Source organism: Dromaius novaehollandiae, chromosome W (assembly GCF_036370855.1).
Source record: "Dromaius novaehollandiae isolate bDroNov1 chromosome W, bDroNov1.hap1, whole genome shotgun sequence".
In the NCBI taxonomy this organism is placed as follows: domain Eukaryota; kingdom Metazoa; phylum Chordata; class Aves; order Casuariiformes; family Dromaiidae; genus Dromaius; species Dromaius novaehollandiae.
The window spans coordinates 61,377,720-61,402,706 of record NC_088130.1 but is presented as its reverse complement, the minus strand read 5'-3'; the positions used below and the strand labels follow the sequence as shown (position 1 = coordinate 61,402,706).

General features: G+C 39.2%; 1 protein-coding gene and 2 non-coding genes across 18 annotated transcripts in view; all 3 read right to left on the bottom strand.

Annotated features, from left to right (window-relative positions):
- The window catches only part of LOC112982207 (ubiquitin-associated protein 2-like), a 225,542-nt gene that overhangs the window by 145,461 nt on the left and 55,094 nt on the right, over window positions 1-24,987 (bottom strand). For 14 of the 16 annotated variants that reach the window (XM_064500346.1, XM_064500340.1, XM_064500343.1 and 11 more), the window contains 12 exons: window positions 22,029-22,096; window positions 20,028-20,217; window positions 18,043-18,256; window positions 16,357-16,631; window positions 15,661-15,833; window positions 14,632-14,842; window positions 13,349-13,388; window positions 10,370-10,553; window positions 7,800-7,866; window positions 6,310-6,505; window positions 4,944-5,035; window positions 4,004-4,054 (listed from right to left, as the gene is read on the bottom strand). In XM_064500346.1, the coding sequence (XP_064356416.1) occupies window positions 4,004-4,054; window positions 4,944-5,035; window positions 6,310-6,505; window positions 7,800-7,866; window positions 10,370-10,553; window positions 13,349-13,388; window positions 14,632-14,842; window positions 15,661-15,833; window positions 16,357-16,631; window positions 18,043-18,256; window positions 20,028-20,217; window positions 22,029-22,096 (1,761 nt within the window). The remainder of the gene's footprint in view (window positions 1-4,003; window positions 4,055-4,943; window positions 5,036-6,309; window positions 6,506-7,799; window positions 7,867-10,369; window positions 10,554-13,348; window positions 13,389-14,631; window positions 14,843-15,660; window positions 15,834-16,356; window positions 16,632-18,042; window positions 18,257-20,027; window positions 20,218-22,028; window positions 22,097-24,987) is intronic. The other 2 variants (XM_064500337.1, XM_064500339.1) reach the window with 1 other exon arrangement.
- Window positions 16,149-16,230, bottom strand: LOC112987811 (small nucleolar RNA SNORD121A). The gene has a single exon (XR_003260382.1). It is a non-coding gene; the product is annotated as a small nucleolar RNA SNORD121A (small nucleolar RNA).
- Window positions 19,638-19,721, bottom strand: LOC112987810 (small nucleolar RNA SNORD121A). The gene has a single exon (XR_003260381.1). It is a non-coding gene; the product is annotated as a small nucleolar RNA SNORD121A (small nucleolar RNA).

Genomic DNA, 24,987 nt, shown 5'->3' with positions numbered 1-24,987 from the left:
CTCCCTGTCAACCCCACATAGGCTGCAGAAGGCAGCTCCATCAGGCCAGCACCAGCACTTCCCTCCTGGGAAACAGCAGCCTCATTGACAGTCTCCCACAGACACTGCAGCACAGGTAAATCTACTCTCCTTGTCAACTGAAGACAGGAGAAACTCCAGATGTCGACAAACACGTGATTACATCCTCTTCCTGAGCACAGAAAGCTTGTACTTCCTGTGCCCAGACCTTAATAAATTCACTTTGGACATATCTGTCCCATCAGCTGGCCCCTCTTCTTCATTGCTGCTGTATTTCAAAAGTTCTTTCCCTCTTGGCAGGATCTAAAACCAACAGTACCCAGATCCCCACTTCATCTCCTTGACTGTCCTCTTTTAGTGTAAATAATGGGCAAAATCTACAGCCATCTCCTTCGCACAAACGTTGCTAACAGTCCCCACAGAAGAGTGGGGGCCAAGCAGGGGATCACAAACATGCTCCTGGCTACCAACAGCTCCAGCCAGATGCCAAGATGCCCCAAGCAGTAGGTGCATCCAACCTTTTAGGCCTCCCCCAAGGAAGGCGGCACTGGGCGCCCACCCACTCGGACTGCAGCCTGGCAAAGCCTACAGCTCTCACATCTCCACCCCTGATGCTCACACACACTGTGCACACCACTGACCCCAGGCCACAGCTCACATCTTCGCTCCCATGCTTCACCACCTTCACCTGCACTTGCTGAGGAGGCAATGCTTCCCCGTAGTTCAAGTACAGCTCATTCCCTTGTCTTTAACGAATTCTTCCTGACATGTTTCATATACTCCTCTTTTCAGTAAAGTTATCATCACTTCTCTTTTTTGGGGGAGAAAGCGCCTGGTGTAGAACCAAGAACCTACTCCTAACTTTTTTATTGACCCATTATAATTTTTATCATTTGTAGTTTTTGTTTAATCTTAACCCAAGTATGTCCTTCTGTTTGTTTGTTTTTCCTGCTTCCCTATCTCATGTTCATCAAGGCAAACATTTTGTCCATAGGTTTAAGTTTTGGGAGGTGTATACATGTGGGGGGGAGGGGAGGTTCAACTTTAATACCAATATCCTTATTTCCCTAATTCATCATGGAATCTTTTATTTGTTTTTAATAACTTCATCTCAATTTATGTAACTCTTTGCTGTATTTTTTCAGTCATCCGTTACTTTTCTGGAACTGATAACAAGTTGCCACGTCTTCATTTAGCCAGGTCTTTCCTTTTATGTCAACATGGAGTTATCTGCTCTCTCTAGAACTTTTCCAGGTTTCAGAATTTTTGCTAGGAAAAAAGATACCCCCAAGAAGTTTTCAGTAACACTTCTTCATCACTTATTTCCAAGTCATTGCATCCCAGTTATATGGGACCCTGATTTAACATTATCTACCAAATACCTGGACAACTTCGCAATAACAGAATGGCCAGTTTTTCATTTTTATCTTCTAATACAGACACGAAGCTTCTTCTGAAGCAACACATCAGTATCTATTTCACAGCTTTGTTTTTCCTCATTGTATTTCATCTTTTTATCATTACCTAATGCTTGCTTTTTTGGTCTCAGTTTTTATTTCTTCTGGCAATAAATTTTTACCCTGTTATTTTCTTCTGTTATTTTCTGTAATTCCTAGCTTTTGAATTATGTCCACTATTAACAATACTTCTCAGCTTTTTTTCTTTTTAAATGCATTTCAATAGCTGTTTTTACTTTGTACCAAAAAAAATTTTAATTTAGCATTAATTCATTATCAGTTATCAACCACATTTTTCATTTTAATTTTTTCTTCCAACTTGAAGAGTTGACCTTAGCTACATCATTTCTTCTAACTTGATCGTTTCTTTTAACTTGAAGAGTTTCAACCCTAGCTACATCATTATTATTTTTGCCTATTCTTCCTTTTAGTCCACAGAATAATTTCTCATTTTCAAATGAGGTTAAACAGAGAATTCCTACTTGGTGCATATCACATCTGAATTGAGAAACTGTCATGTAGTATTTTTAAATTCCAGCATGATGCAGCACTGATGTAGTATTTCAGAATAACAGTGCCTTTTCCCCACAGCATCTTAGAGGGAAGAGTTAAGAAACACTACTAAAAAACATCACACCTGTACAATTTAGCATCCTGTAGATAAACACAGTCAAGAATGGCAAACTCTGTTTCATTGGAACGATTATAAAGCAGCACTCAAAATCCTTCCACTTTGAGCTCCCAGAAAGTTTAGAATAGGTAAAGCCCATCAGAAGACTACAGGCTACCATTTCCATGTGCCTACTTTTCATTATTTTATTAATTGACTATAATGAATTGAATATTCCAAAAAAAAATAAATCTTCTCAGCAAGTTTTAGAAATATCACATACATGCTTAAATATGAATCCTGCCATTTTCTCTTGCTCACCCTTAACTCTTGGGCCTGAATGGATAGCCAATTAACAAATTTCTTTTCTCCATGTGCTTTGCTGTATTAGATTTAGAGTTACCCACTTGGTTTTTTTCTCCATTTACTGCCACCACCTGTAAATAACCTCCATAATTACCAATTCCTGCACCCTCAGAACCAAACTCCCCCAACCCAAGTAGCATGGTCTGCTGGCATGGCCCTGTGAGATAGCTACATGTACAAAGGTCTCTTGCCCAGAAGACACCACAGAATTAAGCTAACAGATGTGAAATGTAGGCTGATAAAAGCTCAGCAAGCCTTGCCAGAAAATGCTCCATCTCCTACCAACATAACCATAAAGTTACAGCCCTGCCTTCCCAAGGATGGCCCAACATTTTACATGACGCTCTAGCCTTACACCCTTTAGCCGGTGGCACACTTCCCAAACCTTCTGCGTTTCTGGGACATGCAGGATGTCCTAGGAAACATTCCCCTCCTAAGTTGTCTGAACTCATCTGTGCATTGTGGTGTTATGCTGTGGTACCATATCAACTCCACCAGGAGTTATCTCTTCACCACCATTAGAAGCCTGCCCAGCCTGAAAGCTGCATCATCTTTCCCAGCTCCAGAAGAACTGCTAATATGTTGTTACTTATCAACCTCTCTGAAAGAAAGTCCCATTTGTTTTAACAGATACTTCTTCCAAGAATTATGCCTTCAAGAGGTTAAGATCTTCACAGATGTGCTCTCTCCCCCCCCACCCCAAATTCTTTTTTCCCCTCTTCCCCAGGATGAGCAACCAGACAGCATTTTGTCTGGGACATTCCTCTGTTCCATTTGACTCTGAATCTTTGGCTGCCTTTCAGATTCCATATGGAAGACCTGTTATTGACTTGAGTCTTTCTGACTGCAACATTCATTCAGTGCTACCTCTCTCCGGATTGCTGCTTATAGCTCCACTTCTGCCCCTATCAACACAGTACATCACGTAGTCCTCTTACTTTTCTCAGGTACACACTACCAAACTTTCCAAGTTCCTGACTCCAGTTTTCTGGAAACAAAATCCTTACCTTTCTGGAAACTAGGCTGAGATTCTTTCTGATTCTACCTAGAAGCTCAGCTTCTCTCACATGCAATTCATATTCTGGATTCAGGCAAGGAAGAAAACTTAGTATACTCTCCCCTTGTAGCTCATCTGCTGATGCATTTTTTGCCATGAGGCATACAGAAAGGGGGTCTCCAAAACCTGTCAGATGCACTTACTGGTTGCCAATCTGCATACTGTGCCTTGCTGTTCAACCCTACTCCTCACTAAGAGGAAGAGTCCACACTCAGATTTCAAAGCTGTTTGAAAAGATTTCACACTGCTGCAACAATCCAGATAAAAATTTCTCCACTCAACAGCAGAAAGTATGCTTTTACTTCTGTTTACAGAATTTGCAGGATGGACAAATGTAGGTGGCAACAATCATTCTTCTTAAATTTATACCACCTAGAGAAACTCTGTGGATATTCAACCAAACAGGATATACAATCACCATCAAATTTGTGTTGCACAGAGGGCCAACTCTGAAGGTATCTTGTTTAAAATGAAAAAGCCAAGCCATTTACTTACCATTGGCAGCCTGGATTGAAGCATCTGGAGATCATCATAACCATAAATCTGCTTAAAGACAGATAAAAACACAACATCATTATAACACTTTTGTCTAACAATGACTAATGTGGGGCTTTAAACTGAGCTTGATCTAGGCCCAGACCATTTTGAAGGTGGAAAGCTGTATGTCACATTGTGCTATCAAGGTGCAGTGTAGCATTTTAAGGCTAGCATAGCTAAGCTTGAAATGGCTTGTCATCCTAATATTGTTTTTCAGTGACAGCAGTCCTCTGAACAGCATTTAACTGTCCAGTCTTCAATACTGTTTTCACGGATGTGTCATTAACCAACCAGTGAAAAATCTACAGGGCATTCAGATCTGAGAGTAAATGCAGTAAGCACTCTTTAATACAATCACTGCTTCCAAGAATATGATGATTTAAGATCTAGTGAGAAGGCCAGAAAGCAGCCCATAGTTATCCCCAACATTCAGTGTGATACCTAAAGAAAAATACTAAAATAAAGCTTCTGATTCAGCAAACAGTTAAATAAAAATATATTAAACCTGGTCAGACATCAAGAAGCTATGTGCAATCTATCAAAGTAGACAGACTGGACGCACAGCACATTTTAAGCACCACTACAATAAATCTATTCCAGTAAGACAAACCTGAATGACTCTAATTTGACTAAAAGGGCCTAAAACTTGATTCCATTCAAAACCATAGCAAAACGCACGTTCAGCTTCAACAGCAGCCAAATCAAACCTGTTTTAAAATTTGCTATCAACTGTAAACTCCCACTGAACGTATTTCACGTACTTTTCAACATCTGGAATAGGGATTCCAGATGCAACACGTGCCAACACAAATGCCTTGGCATAGAGAGCAGCAAGTCTGGAGGGCCTACTTGCAGCAAGGGTTAAGTAATTAAGGACAGGTACAATTAAACTGCTTACTGGGTAGGCAGGCAGAAGTCCTCCAGGTCCCACAATATACTGGTTATGCAACAAGGGTGGTACACCTTGGGGCAGGTTTGGGGGAGCTTTGCCTGTAGAACCAAAATACAGACACTTTAAGAAGCCTTTAAGGGAAGAGAAAAAAAAGAAAGAATAAGAAAAAAAAAAAAAAAAGGCTGCAGCCTTGAAAAAACAGAGCTCATGAGCCCTGACAGCTGCATTATCACAGCTTCTAAAGAGCAGAGTCACACAGAAGAATTTAGTGTTAGTTAATGAAAATGCTTAAAACAGCCTGAGGAGTTTAATCATACCTCAAACTAAGGGAAAGCACAGATTACTTTAGACTGGAAACAACAGTCCCATCAGAGTACAGTCTGATTTTGTAGTTAATTTCATCTGAAAGGATTACAAGAATTACAGGAACTTCTTTCCTTGGTCCTCTCTTCAAGCTAAAATTTAGGTAGTGTTCTCAATCTAAGACAGCAAATTCTCTGCTCTGTCCACACATTCCTCCCTTGTCCCCATCAACAGGAGGCACTAAATGTTGTCAGCATACTTTCTGCGGGTGACTTATTGCAGCCAGGAAAAACAAAGAGAAGACTGAGGTAGTTTCAATTGCTCCATGAAGCAGTGCTAGGAAGCAGAAGGGTAAAAATGCACTTTGTCTAGCCAGTCATCAGATGCTTCATTTACAGAATGTGGGAAGGGGAAAAGAGGAAATCCTTGTGTTTGATCTTAATATTTAAATCATTACTTTCCCCCACAGGATTTTCTTTTAGCAGTTTAAGTTGATTAGAGAAACAACAGGGCAATTTAGCATTGTTCCCACTTCAGGGCAAGAAGCCTTGCCACCTTCTTTCCCTGTGGATTTCCTTTTCAAAAGTGGTATTTGCTGTGGCATGACCCAGACATCAGATACCTTTTTCCCTTCTGTAAATGTGGCAGCAGGGATGTGACACATGATAATTGGGACACTACAGTGTATTTTGATGCTGCCAAATGAATTCAAGTCACAGAGGAGACTGAAATTAAAGCAAATGTGAACTCACACCAAGAGCTGATCACAACCTAGAATACAAACTGGACAAATCTACTAGTCCAAAACTTACGAAGTCAGAGTTGCTCTGGTGTCTATTTACAAAGCTCTTTGAGGAGGGAATGTGCTGTATAAATGCTACATAACACCCTAACAAATATTTCAAATATACACAAGCAGGCAACTTTATTTTATAAGCCAGCAAATAAAGCATGCTGAAAATGCTAGTCAAGACTGGATTTCTTAGCGTAGTTATTGCTGGTGAGATGCTCAACTGACAGCCCTGCAGACTGAAGTCCTCTATCCACGTGATCTGTTAATATTGCGAACCTGAAGACACTAAGGGAGCTGCTCGTGTAGTAGCAGCTGGTATAGACACACTGGTAACGCTCAGGCCAAGGCTGTTTGTAGTGTTCATACTGCTTGCCATGCTGACAACCGAAGAGGTGGTGCTAGTGGCTGAGGTTGAAGCAGTTGAAAAGGTTGTTGAGGGCTGGAGCGAAGTTGTGTTCTCAACACTAGTGTGCTAGAAAGGAGACAAAAAGAATGAGGATCACAGAGCAAATAAACCACAGTGGAAGATGCTGGGAAAAAACAACCAACCTTTTAAATAACAGCAGCACATGCAAGAGAACGTGCAATATTATATGCATTATCTGTATATCAGGCAAGCAACGAAGTTGCATGTTTGCAATTTTTTCTCTTAAGTGTTCAAAGAAAGCTATTACTGAGAGTTAAATTCAAACAGCTATATCCATCACAAAATTATATCACTCAAATGTCCCTCACTGCATCATTTCGCGCCCTTTGACCGCATACTCCTTTAAGCCAGTACTTGTTCTTTTAAATAAACTTTTATGTTCTTCTGAAAGATAGTATTTGTTTCAAGAAGAAAACAGAACACTGCTATCAAGATTTCCTCAAGACATTTGTGGAAATTAAAAGATTAAAACTGCAATGCCCTATAACAGGATCAACATGGTAACCTGAAACACAGACCAGATATATTACAGGAACATGGGAGTATAAAGGAGTTCCTGGATTGAATCCAGCACAAAACAGTGCCTTAACTGTAAGCTGATCACACTTGCAAAACAGTATCATCAACATGCAAGTGCCAAAACAACTCTGACCACAGGAAAGAAGGACATTTGGATAAGTGAATTTTCAAGATATATACCCAGTAGGGACGGAGCATTACAAACTGAAGTACAGATGTAAAGAAAAGCCATGCTCACAGTGACATATCTGCATGTTCCAACTGGGTTTGTACAGAGGTATCCCATCACTGACGCACCAGGCAGCGTGCATCTCATTTAAATTTGTGCAAGCTCATCTAGAGCAGCCTATTCGATACACAGGTGACAGCAATGCCACGTAGTAAATTCTAAAATCATCTCTTAAGAGGCATTTGTCATTACATGTATCATGCCATCACCCGTACTTTGCCAGCTAACATCTTCAGTGAAGACTGCTAACACTCCATATTTTGGAGCACTTTCAGAGAGCCACTTTTAAAGACTATTTTTAATACACTTGCTACAACAAATTCTTTCTTTACTCCCTCCCCCTGCCTGGAAATTTCCTCTGCAGTTGTGCAACAGGCAAATCTCTGTAACAGTTATTCTCAGCGGAGTACAAATCACAAGCAGTAATGAATCTTTTCGCCACTAGAGGGCTGGCAGTCTTCCTTCTCCCCCGATAAAGCTCTTGTCTCAGTTCTTGGTGTACTGGGACACAACGAACATTAAGAGAAGGTCTTAACCATCAGATAAACTGACTACACGCCAAACATCTGTTGAAATGCAAACAGGACTTACTGCATGTGATGTGCTTGAAGACAACACTGAGGCAGGGGAGAGGCTGCTCTGATGATTGGAAAGGGAGCTAGAAAGAAATTGTAAAGAATTCGTACAATTAATTTATCTTAGACTCAGCTTATATCTTAAATACATATATAAAATATATGGACAATTTTTCCTTTCTTACTACCTACTGCTTAGTGGAAAATTTTAAAGTACATAGTCAACCATTAATTACAACATGGAATTAATATGGTGTGCCAAAGGAGCATGATAACATGCTAGCGTCTCACAACACTCCAATAAACGTTGTGACAAAAATCTAACACACTACTCACTCCTATTTATCAGTTTACTGCATTAAAAAAAACAAACAAACAAACAAAAAACCCAACAGTTGCTTCAGGAATTACATTGCAAAGACTCCAGGACATTTAATGCCCCAAACTAGAAGAGTATACCAGAAGAAGGTTCACATGACACATGGCTAGTTTCTTATTCTTTCCTTGAGCAGCTATTACTGGCTGCCACTGGAGGCAAGTACTAGGTGAGGCAGTGCTTTGGTTTGACTCACTATGGTGTTTCTGATAATTTAATCTGCATAATATTTGGTCAACTAATGAAAACTATAGGGTATTTGCCCTATTAGCTGGCCAACAGCCCCAACACTCTCTCGAAAGACAAAGATGAAAAAACCCCCAGCAAATACAGATCATCTGTGAAAGCAGGAAAATTAGACTACTACAGAATCTGGCAATCAAGCTCAGTTCATACCACCACGCCCCCCAAAAACCATTTCCTCATTTAAAACACAAATCAGAACAACCAGTTCAGTTTTATACATACACTGTAAAATGCCACAATAAAGAATCCACTGCTGAAAGACATACTCAGATAACTTAGTTTTAGGAAGCAAATCTAGTCTTCGCACTACCTTTTTGCCTAGATGAGCAGGCCTGTAAACTTGAGGCAGTAACAGCAGCACCAACATTCATCTATAATCCAAAGACCATTAAATGTCTCCTTGAAAGATGACTGAAACTGATTCTTAAATATCTACATTAACCAAAGTCATACCTTACCTTCAACGTCAAGAACAGAGTTTTCATAGTACAATAAGGATTAAAAAAATAAACACTGAACAAAGCCAACCATCACACAATGACTTAGAACTGGACTGTAACCACTCATGTATTTGCATGTTCACTTCAAAATATATATGGTTTGGTGTTCAATAAGCCCCTCCTCATGTGAATCAGAAGCAAGAGAGATCTTGAACACAACAAATATTTTAGTATTTTCCATGGAAATAGCCATAAGAAAATACAGCAGTATTTATAACAAAGCTTCAGACTGAACGATATGCCCTAATTTCAGGGAGGACACTTCTGTCAGCTGGTCAAGGTGAGGGACCAGTCCAAGTCTCAAAAGTTTCACAGATTCATTTCACTTTGAGACTTTAAAACTGTTCCCCATCTGCAGGAGTCAGGATGACAACACTTCAGGTAGCAAGCAAAGAAATGGTTTAGTCCAGCATACAGTTCTAAAACATTCCCTCCCCACAAAACCCCTCTTCTAAGAAGCCTTAATTCATTATCTGACCTATAGCAGAGACTCAGATAAGAGCTGTCAGCACAATAGTCAGATGTGCTTGGAATTCAGGCACCACCTTTCCATGTCAGTCAGCATCTGCCCCACAGCATCAACCCTCCAACCAAAATTTCTACCAATATACAAAGTTTTTCAAAAAATGGAAGTGCAGAGAGATGATGTTTCTAATATGAATGGAATAATCCTCATTGACACATTCGCAATTCCATTCAACAAAAAACACTTGTGGTACAAAAGGGAATCAATTGTGCCCCAGCTAAGAAACAGAGAAAAACCTGTGATATCCCATTAATTTCTCAGAATACCCAAATACAGCACAAAGGTCAGCGTTAAAAACTTAACCAACCAGTATAGCCTCAAGATGTCACATGCCTGAGAAGAGAGCTCAAGTAACAGGCACTGAAAAGCAAACAGATAATGTAAATGAGCTAAGCTGTGCTGAATGCAATTCCAAGAGCAACAACCTGCTATTTGGAAGCGCCCTCAGGAAGTGTCTTAAAAATAGAAAAATCCACACATTGTCCCTACGGAAAAATTTCACTTTTTTAATTTTAAGAAATATAAACATGAATGAAACTACAATGCTTAAAATTAGCCAGGAAGTAAACTGTTAAGGAACGATTTCAAGTCTACAGTACTGAATAAACAGCAGGCACTACAGACAAAGTAGGAAAGAAAAAAAAAGTGGAGGATCAGTTAACTAACTGGCATAAAACTGAAGCAGAAGCCCTTTGAAACACAAAGTTGTTTATACACCCTGAAAATTTGAGGGCAGCAGCTGCTGTATCATTAAGAGGCAGCCCAGGGCTTACACTTCACAGCCAGAAACATGCCAGTCTCTAAATAACTCTCCTAATTTAAGTTAATGACATAAAATGGGACCCTATTGTCTGACAGTCCCCATACACAATCACCCTTGCAATCTGCCCTTTCCCCAAAATTCAGCTCCTTTCAGTTTACCACAACTCCTACTGTACCTGCTTAACTGTGAAAGTGAGCTGCTGGCCAAATCACTGGACTGAGGCAAGCTGGGCAACGTTGCCGAGTGCTGTGATGCTGAAGGCAGAAGCGAAGCAGTAGTGGACACCACGCTAGGCAGAGAACCAGCAGAAGGTAATGAGGGAGAGGGCTCTGTCTTAGACGCTGGAACTGATGAAGTAGCTGCAATAAGTTAGAAAAAGGCATTCAGAGATGAATCCCAGCATACCTAACATCCTAAGCTGGATTCAGGAATACAGTAGTACTCTCCACTTGGTTAACAAAAACCTGATGGTTGAGAACCAGTAACAGTATCAAACAGTCTGGCTATTAAAGAAAATTCAGATGGCAACAGAACTATCAATTTTTCCCCCTTTAAGCTTGTCACCTACAATAGATTTACGATTTTCACTGGCACATATGCAGTAAACTACAGTCTTCTGTACTTCACCTCTCACTATTTGATTACTAGCTTTTGCCCACAATTCCATCCACATTTTAAAATTCCTTGCATTTGATTCCAGTCCCCTTCCACAAAGAAAAATTATCTGCAGTCCTCAAGACACTGCACAAACCTACTTTTGCCTGCACCTCTGCTTCTTCTCTTCCACTTATGCAGCACTTTTCAAGTCTGAAATTTGGATCACTGGAGTACAAGGGTACATACAACTTACCAGTCTGGAGCACTGAGTCAAAAACATAGAATAAAATGAGCTACAATAAAAGGCCACACCAAATACAGCATTAAGCACTTTAAATGGCCGAAGAGTTGTCAAATACTGCCTTACTTTACTTGACTTCAATAGCAAGAAATGCTTAACATTGAAATTACATTTTTGGCCTATATACAGTAGAATCAATTTACCATAACTGTACCTTTCTAGAGGATCACTGTCTTTTAATAAGCCATTGAAACACTCTACTGCCCAGAATAATTCCCTTGCTGTTCCTACACTATTTCCTTTTGTCCTCTGAAGAGCACAGAGAGACGCTCGCTCACCAGTAAAACTCAAGAAATGAGTTTAGCCCTGCCTTCTGCTGGACCATGCTTTCATACAATACCAGAGATCACTACCCAAGGGCTCAACCATTAACCTGCATGCTTGTGAGGATAAAAGTAGTCAACTTAAAACGCTCACCAAAAGCCAAATACATGCTTGGAAGTTAAGCATCACTGTTCACATTATTGTTTTAGCTTTCTCCCTACATGTCCCAAGTCAGGTTGCTGGACTGGACGCTACACAAAAGAAATCAAGACTTCTCAGCCTTGGCAATAGGCGTGAGGGTAACAGAACAGAGAAGGAAATAAAAGTGACAGAAGTGAAAGCACAGTTATGAAGGAGGCAAATAAATCACCCCATACCTCCTGGCAACATTCATTTACAAATAAATAAATGACATTTACAACTTTCAATATATTTAGACCAGAGTTGATTCGTTCACTTCTTGAAGTCAAAATAGATGTCCCCTACTTAGGGAAACGAATCATCATCTTCATTAAGAGCCTTTATAAGATGCCTGAACATGGAATGCAGTGGGGGTGCGGGGAGGGTATAGGATGGTCAGAAGTATAACAACAGTCATGTTTTCAATGACTTAAGTTTTAGAGAGGATGAGATCTGGATATTAAACAACAACAATAGCAAAGACAAGAGATGAAAAATATTATTAATTAAGGCTATTGGCAGCACATACAGAAGGACAAAGGTCAGTACTTTTAAATGGTAATAAAAAAAGAGAAGGTTCAAAATAGTTTGGATGTGTGAAATAGACACACGGAAGAAGGTGGATTCCAGCTTATAGGCTCGAGATACAGGGGAAAAAAAAAAAAACTCGAATGAGAACTGGCATAGAAAAAGGGACCGAAAATGAAGCTCTTACAAAGTAACTACAAAAATATTAGGAATTCTTGGAATTTCATTTTCCATAGAGAAAGGGTAAGTCCTGTAGTGAATTTCAACACTTCATTTATTAATTCTGTACTTGAGAGTAAGAAAGCTTTCCATCTGAAAAGGTGTCTTATATATTACAATTTCTTTTAAGAGGTAACTTAAACAGAAGCTGGTGGTAAGAAAAAACAGCGTTTACAGGTTTGAATACTCAAGTCCTTTCTACTCATAAAGTAAAAAAAAAAAAAAGCTGCCCCACTCCTGACACAACTGAGGAGACATTTAAGAGGAGGATAAATTTAAAATTGAAGTGTGAGAATTACAAAAGATATTAATTCACACCGCTGACCTGAAAATTTCCATAAAGCTGCACAGAAAGGCCAGAAGGGCAAAAACTGTATTTTAATTATTTTAACTCCAGGAAGAGAGTTTTAGGGGCAACACAAGTAAAGCAGCGTGCTAAAAACAAGCCGATACAAAGAAAACAATAATGCTTATATCGGAGCCAGCACTATCGTATTTTTACCCTACTGCAAGACAGCAAGCCACCCAGCAGAGGGTGCATGGTAGTCACCCTTATTGCTCACAGGATTGCAACAGGGCATAAGCAGCACTATGGGCAGTAAGACGTACTTTAAAAGAATGTGGCTTTGCTTCATTACCACTAAAGGCTAATCACAGCTTCCCAAATGGCAATTTGAAAAATGGGTCAAAATACATATAATACATACTATATATATAATATATATAATTTAAAAAATATATATGTGTACACACACACACACACACAAATTTTTGACAGAGGACTTTAAAAAAAAAAAAGTGGCAGCTTTTCTAACTCTAAGACTGCCCAGGGTTGCACATTTGAGTATATATTTAATAGGGCTAATTTCATATATTGGCATTAGCCAATTAGCAAGCTGTACATTCTTTGCAAGTACAAAATAAACTCAAATTAGTTAAAGATAAATAGCAAGAACTGTACAAAACCTTAAACCAGGTATCACTGCTACAACTGTGGGCATACCAAGTAGTAAGGAAAGGTCCGCAAAAGAGTCCTGTGTATAATGAAGCTTTGTAAAAACTTACTGTCAAGAGTTGGCTGTGTTCGACCACCACTGTGCCCATTCTGTAAACAAAGGAGAAATGAGTAAGTCACCTTAGAGCAGTATATTAAATTTTCAGACTGATTCACACATACAACATGCTTCATGCAAAATTCTAAGTTCATTCTAAACTTAAAGACAATAAAGGTAGGAAATTAACTTGTTACTGCCTTTAACAAAACCACATAATAAACTTGTCTCAAGTGCAAGGTGTCCTGAACATACAGAACCCCATACACTGCCCAAACTACACCCATCTGAAAGAGACTTTCCCATGTACGGTATACAACATAAACTTCAGGTTCACACCGATATGCAAGAAAGAGAATTGCGTTAACATATAGGAAATGGTTGTGCTTTTGATCTAATGCAACTCACAATTTTAACTATCCAAGTTACACAGAGACGCCAAAATGCCATTTTTTTCCATTGAAAGATAAGACTTGAGAAGCACCAGTTGTTTTTTGGATAACGCTGGAGTACAGAAGTGGATAGTCTATGCTTGGTCCTCACCAGTACATACGAGCTAGTGCAGAAGACAAGTGTGACTGAGCCATTACATATCAAAGGCCAGATGTAAAAAGAAAACACAAAAAAAAAAAAAAACCAAAAAAACCCTTAAATTCTCACAAGTTCCTTAAGCATTTAATAAATTAAGTTCTCTTAAAACAAACCTACATTCCTTATACAAAGAGAGTAGGTGCTTTTGAATGCCTCCAGAGAGAGAGATTCTCTCTGTCCTAGATTAGATCTCCCATATGCTTTTTAAAATAAAACATGAAACTAATTCCCACTGGTGTTTAAATCTAACAGAAGAGTAATGCTGCAGGAGCCACAAACAGTTCTGGATCCATTTGCTAGGTGCCATATAAACTTAATAAACGATATTACCTTTGGACAGAAACTGTCAAGACATGGCAAAATATTATGACTAATATTTATATAGAGAGATAGTTCCTTTCTTAAAAGCTAAGCTTCAGGGAAGGAAACTCAAATAGAAGGGTAAGTGTTACTAAGAAAAAAGGTCAGACAGCAATTTAAGATGTCAAAACCCATAAGATCAGAGGCTACTGTATCCCAAATACAGTATGGCAAGGAAATAGCTACACAACAAGAAAAGTAAGAACGGAGGACAGAATGGCTTGGGAATCAAAGATACCACTTGGTTTGATTAAAAGTATTAAAATAGCAGGGTAATACAAGTCTAACGTAGATAACATGAATATTTAAACTCTCTTCAAGGTCTTATTTCTGAAACTCACTCACCGTAACTGCAACAGGGGTTGATTCAGACGGAGCCATGGAGCTTTGGTACGCTATCCTACTATGCACAGAACTCTGGTCATAGGAGGAAGTTGTTGTTACTGGGCTAGTGCTCTGGGATGAGCAGGTCAGACTGGAAGAGGTGATGGCAGAGGTTGTGTAGGTGGACTCCTGTACTGTATTGGATATTGGCAAAGAGGTATTCAAAGGATCACTGGAAAAAGTAAAAGTTATTTATCATCTTGGTAAACATCATCTCAAATTACCTTCATGAAAATATCAGCTCCTATACAGTTATCTAGTGTGTATCTCATGTAAAATTATTCAAATCCACATTATTTATATTAGAAAACCTAATTATGAGAAACCTATAATTTTGCTTTGGGGGACATGATAATCCCACTTTTTTAAACAACCAGGTCCACAGAAGTCTGGTATATGATGAGATAGACCTAATCTCTTGCAATAGAATTCTAATACTACAATAACAGTCTAAGAATGGACTACACAAAGCAAAATTTGTAATGAAGAAACAAATAAGTGTTACTAGTATGGTTGTATTTATCATTGGCAATTTTAGCATTTAAGTTAGAGCTTCTGCATACTCTTTTCTCATCCCATAGGAACATTAGTTCTACAATCTGGTGCCAATCTACTGACAAAGGTATATAACATACAACATTCATCTCTCCTGGATCAAAAGCGGAAGAATAGGGGCTCTAAGGAAATAAACACTCAAAAAGATTTGAAAAACAAGACAACTAAACATGAGAAAGCAATGCTAAAAAGGGCAGCTTATTAGGTTATTTACATATTTGCATGTCATCTCCAGCTTCTCACTCACTCATCCAAGGAGATTTTGATTGCCATTAGAAAAGAGATTCCTCCTTTAAGATGCCACCCACAGAAAACACAGTCTTAGGAGTCATATTTCTCCCTTCCGTTACATGGTAACTTTGCCTTGACATTTTTGGCACAAACTTGACCCTTGAAGAGGACATGTAAGAATACACAAAGGGAACTCGCACATACTTTACTGATTTTGAGTACAAGCTATTGTTGGTCGCCTGGCTAGTATTCTCATTGCTTGAAGTTGATCCAAACTCTGGGAGCGCAGGCTCTGACCCAAACTCCAGAGCTCCAAACTGAACATTTAATCCCGTCACATCAGCTGATCCAGGCATCTCCACTGCAGAGGCAGGAATCTTTAAAAATAAAAAATAAAAAGTCACAATTCTTCATATACACTAGCTAAAGGTATAAAAAAAAAATACCCTCCCCTCCTTTAACTACGGGCTTATTCAATTACCACCTAAATGTTTGCTGCTGACTACATCTACCACAACCCTCCAATCTACATCACATAAATTAACTATACTTTTATAACCTGAAATTCATTTATTGAGTCTATGCCCTGATTTGGAGCTGAAAAGGTAAGCCATGCTATTCTGTAATTTGAACATGTCATCCATGTTCATCCCCCTTCATCCAACGTTCATCTTGTAGACACCACTAAGTCAATCCAAAATCACTCAGAACAGTCATTTTCCACACAGAGCAATCGGTTATGTGCTTGGAAAAGACAGCATCACTATTTTGGACTGTAAAACTATCTAAGCTTAGCATTTCCTCCTTCATAGACAAGAAATACACCACACACTTGCTCTCCTCCTCCCTAGCAACGCACAGTACATGTTTACAGAGGACTAGCTCCCCTGAATTACACACCTTGGATGCCGGAGTTATCCTCCGCTTTTGTGGTTTCATCTGTTTCTGCTGGGTTTGATGGGCAGTCACTGCCTGGTTATCCATAGATATGCTGGGGAGCTGCAACATTTTGCTAACAGCTGTAGAGGTGTCTACTGGCGACGGCTCTTGGAGCTTTACCTGGGAGGAGAAGGACTCCAACCCAGGAGGAGGAACAGGGACTGCCTGCGCTTGTTGCTGCTGTCGTTGAGTCAGCTGGCTCAGAACTGGAGATGGTTCAGGCTGGGATTTAAAGTCTAGCCAGCATTTGCAAAAAGAAATACAAAAATTAAAGCATTAAAATCTGCTCTCAGAGCTTCTACTCTTTATGTTAAGAATTGGGGGGAGGGCTCGACAGTTTACAGCTATGACACACTTTACTTGACATGGTTTACAGCTATAGTGGGTAGCATCTAAGTTTTGAGCTAGCATTATCTAACTTTCTTTAAAAATACGAGAACATATACCTATTTTTACAGTCATATAGTATCATCACATATTAGGCCTCAAAAAACTGTCATGGCTTATTTTAGCCAAATACTGCAATTTTCACTACAGTTAACTGTGCCTCTAAATTGTGGTTACTTTCAAAGTGTCTGGAGTTGCCATTTAGAGGTATTATGAATTAGGATTTCCTGACCCTAAAAAGGAGAAGATTTTCAGCACAAGCAGGAAGTCATCTATCGAATCTCTCTGAAAGTCAAGAGATACTAGACATGGGTAGTTTTTTTCCAGGTCTTCCCTTTCATAGTTTTCAGATAGTGAAAGTCAAGCAATGGCTCAGAGCAATGGCTAATAATCATAAGAGATCCACAGCACTCACAACATACAAGATTTGTATATTCAGTTGGTAAGCTGCATTAGAAAGCAACTTAAAATGTACATAAACATTTTAGCAGCATTACTGTGTGCGAAAGATTATAACTGCTACAAAACTTGCTTATCTATTTGGAAACATGCATAGACACATACAAACACAAGATAGACAGAAGACATATCTTTCCTCACAGTCAGAGCACTGCCACAAACTACACTGCCAAAAAAAAAAGTTCATGCCATTTTTACCCGTTTATCCTAATTTTACTCAATTAAATGAAAAATCCATACAGCTATGAAAAGACAAAATACATAATCTGCATCATTCTCAGCAGGTGTAGATTTGTACATGATGGAAGAACACTGAGATGGGATGGACATTATAAAGAAAAATACTCACTGCAAATTCATGCAATGGTTAGGACAGAAAAAAATGAAAAAAGGACAAAGACAAAATATGGTAGGCCTTTATACTCAGCTAGAAGCAGCACACACAGAATGACCAAAATGAGTATTTTTCACAATTTGTTGAGAAACAAAGTTACATCAAATTTCCATTTAAATTTTAAGTACATTAATTCAAAGACGACATTACATGAAAGCTCAACCACTTCTAAAGATGCACTGCTTCTATTAATAGGCTTAAATCTCTCAAAACTTATTTTGTGATATATTCATAACATCATTATCAGCAAATAAGTGGAACTTTAAATGTTCTATCCAATCATATTATTAGCAGTACATTTCAAAAAAAGCCATTCATCAAGTCCATTTTAAACTCTTGTTTATGCTGAGAAATCTCACAGACTAGGATAGAGAGAGAAAGAGAAAACAGTATGTCAAAGCACTTACCAAACTGACTAAGGACTGAGGACTGAGAAATGGGGGGCTTTAGATCCCAGGATGATGTGGTAGTCGTGGTAGTAGTGGTAGAGCTACTATTGTTTTGTTGAGAGGTAAACTGACCCAAACCTGGAGATTTCAACTGGTCCAAGATTTGGGATCCAGTAGAGTTTGCCAATTTAGAGGATCCAAGCTCTCCAAAGCCAGAACAGAGAACTGCAGACTAGCAAAACACACACACAAAAAAAAGGGGGAGGGGGGAGATAAGTATGTTGTAAATAATTTGAACATACCCTTAAGATCAATGTCTACAGCTGCTGTTTGGCAGCAGTTCAACCCTTTGCAGCTCTAGATTACTAATAAACAGTCAACTAAAAATTCAGCTGTTGCAGTGTAAGGCCAGATCCTTTGCTTATGCACCGATGTACTTCCACCGTTATGCCTGGAATAGCGCTGATTTACTCGAATCCACGCACCTCAAAATAGCACATATTTACTGTTAGGTTATGTGATAAAAAGCTCATCTCAACATGTACTAGGGAGTGCAGAAGCACAATGGCAGGTGGGGGAACCCAAATTACCTACTTAGAGGAACTATCCGGGCTCCTCCCAGAGCTGCCCCAGGAGAGCATCAGCCTGGCTGTCCAAGTGTGAAACCCAGCAAGATGAGTCAACGGGAGCTCTCCAGAGCACCTTTCACACTGAGGGGGGTTACTGCCTAAGGCCAGTATTACACATTATGGGATGGAGGGGAAGAGCATTCTGTGATTGTGCAAGACTTACTATGGGATGTTTAGGGGAGTAAGGGAGGCATCCAGGCTATTTGGAGAGGAAAAAATATGGGAAACTAGGGTGACAAGGGGATAAAGAACCTGTCGTGTGTAAATAGGTGGTTGGAGGCTTGTCTGGCCATGCCCCGTACCTGATTAGTGCAGTCTGTCTTATCTTCTTATTAAATTCCTTTCTATTTTCCTGGGTGAGAGACTCTCTAATCTGTGTGCATGTGTGTGCATGGCGGGGTGGGGGGACAGGGTGCCAGCAACTGGAGACACCAAAGCAGGTGAAATTAAGTGCCAGCAACTGAAGGGGGGATCATGAGTCAGAGGGCATGGGTCTCCAGCAACTGGAGAGAGCGAGGGTATGCAAATGAGTGTGCTATCACTAACAAACCTCAAGCCAGATGAACAGGCAAAGTGACCTGGGAGCCTGGGGTGGGGGGGTATCTAAGCCCAGCTGTTGGAGGCATCCACACTGCACCCGGTTTTATCTACGTCCCCCCAACGGACCTTCTTCCTGATCAGCCAGCGGGGAACAGGCTGATGCTACTGGTGCTATTTGTGTGAGTATGGCGTGCATCTGTCTGTGTTGACATGTGTGGCTGGCTGTGTATGTATGTGTGTTTGTGTAGATGCCTACTGGGAATATATTCTCAGCCTTACTACTGGTTGGACCTGGGATCATTCAGCTGCAGCAGCGTCACTCCATTGAGCTAGTGGGTTTGGCCTCCCAATCTAAAATTTACTAATAGTTGTATTCATTATTTGAGAAGCTATTCAAGTGTCCAATTTCAAACCCTCAAAATTAAGGGAAGCCACTCTTCCTCACTCCAGAAAACTCAGAAATAGTCAGTTTTCCACAAACAGCAGTCAGATATGTGCTTGGAAATACCACATCATAGTTTTCTGGCATAGAACTTCACTTTATAAACAATTTCATCCCAAATCAGGATGCATTAAACTCATCTGCTCTCTACTCAAAAACTAATACAAGTACTTCATGTAGATCAAGAAAGAATCACCTATCAAAAACAGAAGTCGTCATGTATTTTACATTTTTGTGAGGATATTTTTAATCTAGTTCCTTCAACATCTGCATCCTGAATTTTACAAATATTGAAACATCTCATGAAATAAGCCATTACTGGAAGAGTTGTTTGACCTGAAATATCTACTCTTCAAGGTATAGAGTATTTAGAAACCATAAGACAATTTTACCAGACTCTGAGGAGAATAGGAGTTTACAGCACTGGAGCTGCCAGTTCCTGATGCCATCTGGGTGCTGTGCTGAGAATTTGTGAAGACCAGGGCTTGGCCAAAGGTCTGCTGCTGGGGAGCCTCAAATGAGTTGCCTTCTGTTTCTTGGGTGGAAGTCACAGGCTTTTGAAGCAGTGTTACCAAATCAATGCTGTAAGAAAAAGCAAAGTTTAGCTAGTATAAACACGACGATTACACAGTGTTGAAACTGAAGAAAGCACTAACAATACATAGATGAAGCTGCCATACCCACAACAGAATTAAGTCTTTGTGAATCTTGCTCATCTACTTACCACACAAGAACTCCCATATGACGAGGTGGAATAGAGGTTTCTGCTAGAAAGGGAAATTCTGCTAGCTGAGACTTTCCACTACAATTAGAATCTAAGTATTTTTTGCACTTTTCCTCAAATATTATCAACTCCTACTACATCATGCATCATATAAGTAATCTATATGATTAATATAAGCATGTAACTGGAGACAAGTGATAAAAGAGATGTCACATTGCAGTGAATTCCGTCTGCCAACCCGTTATACGTATCAATAATCCACATCCCCTGTACATCACACAATCCTTCTACAAAGAGTAAGGGATCAAAGGCCTGTAAAAGTGGGCATGAGGATGGTAACGGATGAAGTCACACAAGCAGCAATTCAGTTAATGCCTGATCACATGGAAGCTGCAAGAGCAGCAGAAATAGAAGCTAAGTTTCTCAGATAGTAGGCACATATCCAAAATTGCTCTGCCACATTTACCTTTCGCAGGATAAGAAACATGTATTTTCATATATTTAGCATGGCCTATTACCCCTTAACATGTTTAGCAGAGGTTTATCCAAGGTAAAACAAAGCATTCATACAATAAGAGAAATTACTCCAAAAATTCTGACTGAAGTTTATCCTAAATACACTGCAAGCTTGGGCTGAAGAGCTGCTTTTAGCACTTTTATTACTATGGATAAAGTATACTAGAGATATTGATTAGATACTGAAGCAAGCATGCAAAAGTTTTCTTTTAGGAAAGGAAAAAAAAAAAAAAACAGTAACTAGAACCTGAATTTATAAACTGCAGTGTTTTCTAAAATAATTTGAAGGACATCCACTTGGGAAAATATTTACATCAAAACTAATGCATTATTACTTTTAAGAAGTAAAAGAATATAGACTCTAAAACAACTGACACCACGCTGCCTCCAAGTCCCATCCATGTTGTAAGGGAAGTTTTACTGCACTCTTTAAGTACAGCATTAAAGCTGTATCAAGATGTTTGGGACTGTAAGGCCATCTAACTTTCATATATCATGCTTTCTGACTACAGAAATACTGATCACGCAGCTTTAACCTGCTTTCCTGTAACCTGAGGAAGTGTTGGCTAAAGCAGACAACTATTTCCACATCACCATTTGTCAGGCACTGAGTTAAGACAAAAAAAAACAAAGTAAGGCAGCAACTACTGTATTTTTGGTTCTCTATATGAAATTACTACCTTAAGCAAAGACAAGCAACCTTGATGATCATCAGGCAATTCACCTTCTTGCAAATGCAAGCTTTTCTGTTAACATATTTGTCAAAGAGACGCATTCTGAATACTTCTTGAACCTGGAGGGTCTGGCTTCCCATTTTCTGCACAGCAATGCCAGTGCTTCCTTTTCAAAAGCAGAACGCTTTTTCCCTGCTCTATAGGGGTCTTTGTGTAAAAGACACAGTCTTCACAGTATTATCCTCATGGATTTGACAAGCTTGGCTCCACATCCGCAGTCAAATACGGGTAACATAGGAACACACAGAACTAACTCTTTGCAAGTAAGGCTTTCACAATTTTAAAATTAGCTTGAGCAATCTCCGACCAGGACCGTCCTTGTGTTTTATTCAACATTTATTTTAATATATGCAAGCTAATACTGCTTCACCAAGTGAAACATTTTTAGGTATAGAGGAAAAGGTGGAAGAAGAGCTTACCTTTGCCCAGAAGTGACATGATTCTCAGCTGGAACAGATGAAGCAGTAAAGACCTTCGTTTCAGAAAGCTGAAAGAGAGGGAAAGAGTATTTTAATCATATGCACATTGATGCTTCCCTGCAATGTCTGCAGAAATTCCATCTTAGTCACGTACTTGCAGATAACAGTAATGTCAGACTAACACTACAAGCAGTCATGATGCAGCTGAGAAAGTTTAGTCCAACTTCAGTAAATTCTTTTCCACAGAATCATGTACCAATTTAACTAAAATGTTATAAAATTTAATTTATTGAACACACCAGTGCAACCATGTCAGTTTGGGCAACAGTTTGTTTAAGGGAAGATTATACCAGTAGAAACTAACTGATGTGACAGCAAATACATCATCAGTGTAAAGATAGCTTGTATAGACATAACTTAGGACTTCAGCAGAGGAGCTCTGATAACCTGTTGCAGAAGTCTAACACACTGCACCATTTCCAGTCATTCACTTCATCTATACCTTTGTTTCACATTTCAGCTCACATCACCATTCTGATACAATAAAGACAGAGTAACTTGCACAGGGTATTGGTTGCGGGGGGACTGGGGAGTTTTACTGGAGTCTTGTTTGTTTTTAAACAGCTTGTCTGAAAAATGGAGTTAAACAGCTGCAATTTCCTTGGGCTAACTCCCTTCTTTTGATGAGAATACTTGTAATTAGAGAAACTCCTAAACTTATATTTGTTAGGTTTAATGAGATAAAAATATGTATAGATAGTGGTCATATATTAAATTAAATTTGCACAATATCACCCTTAACTACATTGGTGTAACTCTTCGTTGAAACGAAAGAATAACTGACCTATTCAAACAGTTACAAAGAACTCCATTAGAATGTGATATTTGACTACAGCTCTTGCAGGAAATTATGCATTTCTAATCGCATATATTGGTAGCAGCCCACCTCAAGGGACATCAAGGACACGAGCCAATTTCATCTGCCATCCCATGGGCAGCTCCACTGAAAGCATATATATAACTGAATATATTCATCTGAGTGGGATTCTCCTATAAGACACCATTGATTTAAGCAGGACGCAGGAGGGCTGACTGGGAGCAATCGCTTAGCACTCCAGAGGCAAAGTTCAAGCCCTGTTATACAAGTGGGAGTAAACTGACAGGCAAGGGAAATATTTCATGTACTCTGCTAGCATCTACCTACATGCAATGCTGTGTTATGGGGAAAAAAAAAAAAAAAAAGAAATTCGCCACAGTTCCTCCCTCCATTTTCTTCCCATTCCCTGCCACCAATGCACATTTTAATCTCAGCTCCCTGGAACAGATTCTCTGTTCTGTGAATACTGTTGCATGCCCACAACACTCTATGTCTGACCAAAATTAAGAAAGAAATTTCAGCTCAGGTATATTTGCAATAAATAAAAAAAAAGGCTCTTCCTCTATTCCTCAGGCCTTTTCCACCTTATGTGTTATTTTAGAACAAGTTGTACTGCAGTATTTGTAGCATTATGAGATTCCTGCATTATATGGTTCAAGTAGGTCAGCTAATGGCAGAGTGGCAGCCTATGGTCTGCAGTCTCCTGGTTAAATATTAAATTCTTTATAATGCCAACAGTTTCTCACACCCACTTAGCCCAGAATAAGACCAGCTGTGGCCAAAACACTGATGAACCCTGAAAACTAAGCAAATCAGGGAGGCTGAGGATGTTTGTGACAACCCAAAAGTACAAGGGAGGAATCTTTCTCCTCAAATAAACTGGCATACAAAGCCTCCAGCTACCAGCTCTGCTACATTCATGTTTCAGCTACACACTGTGGCAAACACTGCCACAAGCTCAAATCAAGCAACTAAATCTGCTGGGATTACAGCGTTTGTCAGAATGCATAATACATGCAGCAGCTGAAAAGTTTTTTGTTGCACAGATGTAGCTACTGTTTCTTAGAAGGAGTAGTATCTTCCCCTGACAAAATCGCTCAGGCTAACCATACGTTATACTTGAATCTTTCACTTAGGCATTGGCATACCTATGTATTTCAGCTCTTGTACCTATGCTAAAATCCTTCTCCGATCACCAAGCAGACAAGGTATTTAACAACTAGCTACCATCGCCTATGGCCAGTTGATATGGGATGAGAACAGGCAAAAATATACTCAAGCATCCTGATAAAAATCAACACCAACAAATTAGACACAAGACCTCATTACTGTTTTGATAGCAGGTACTGAAGTGAAAGAAATTAAAAACAAGTTCTTATACTGCTTCCTGGTAAAAGAAACACTCTAACTAAAGCATACTTTCAAAATTTTTAAAGTGTTGCTGTTGTTTCCAATAAAAACTACAACTACCAATATTGTTCAGGAAATGTTTGTCTTCATCCACTTTCCAGCCATTTGTACGAGTTCTATTTCTCCTCTGTCGACAGTTTCTGCAGTTAAACTTTATTTTCCTTAGACAGAAGAAAATGATCACAAATTTAATAGGAAAACACAGAGCTGTCTTGTATTACCTCAAAATGTATCTGGTCCTTCACTGTCCAAACCCCGAATATCCCTTTAACAAAATACAACCTCTTATTTTTAACTGCAAGTAGTTTCTCACTATTTATCAGTATGCTGCCAACCAACTATACTTGTTCAATACATGACTGTTAGATCGCAAAATCTAATCCTTCCCAGATCAAAAAAACACATTAAACTTCACCCAGTTGCTCATATACTGAACTTGGTAACTTGTATCTGACTAGAGAACAATATATTTAACCAAAAATACTCTTCAGAAAATCACCTGGTCTTTATTTGCAGACAGAAAATATGTTAGCTTCCTTGGTCATTTCAATAGTTTCAATAGTTCACTGCTAGAATTGTTTAATTACACATTTAAATGCATGGGTCTATTTTCTATCCACAGGTTCATATTATGCCTTTTCTGCTCGATTAAAAACAGAACCCATTACATTC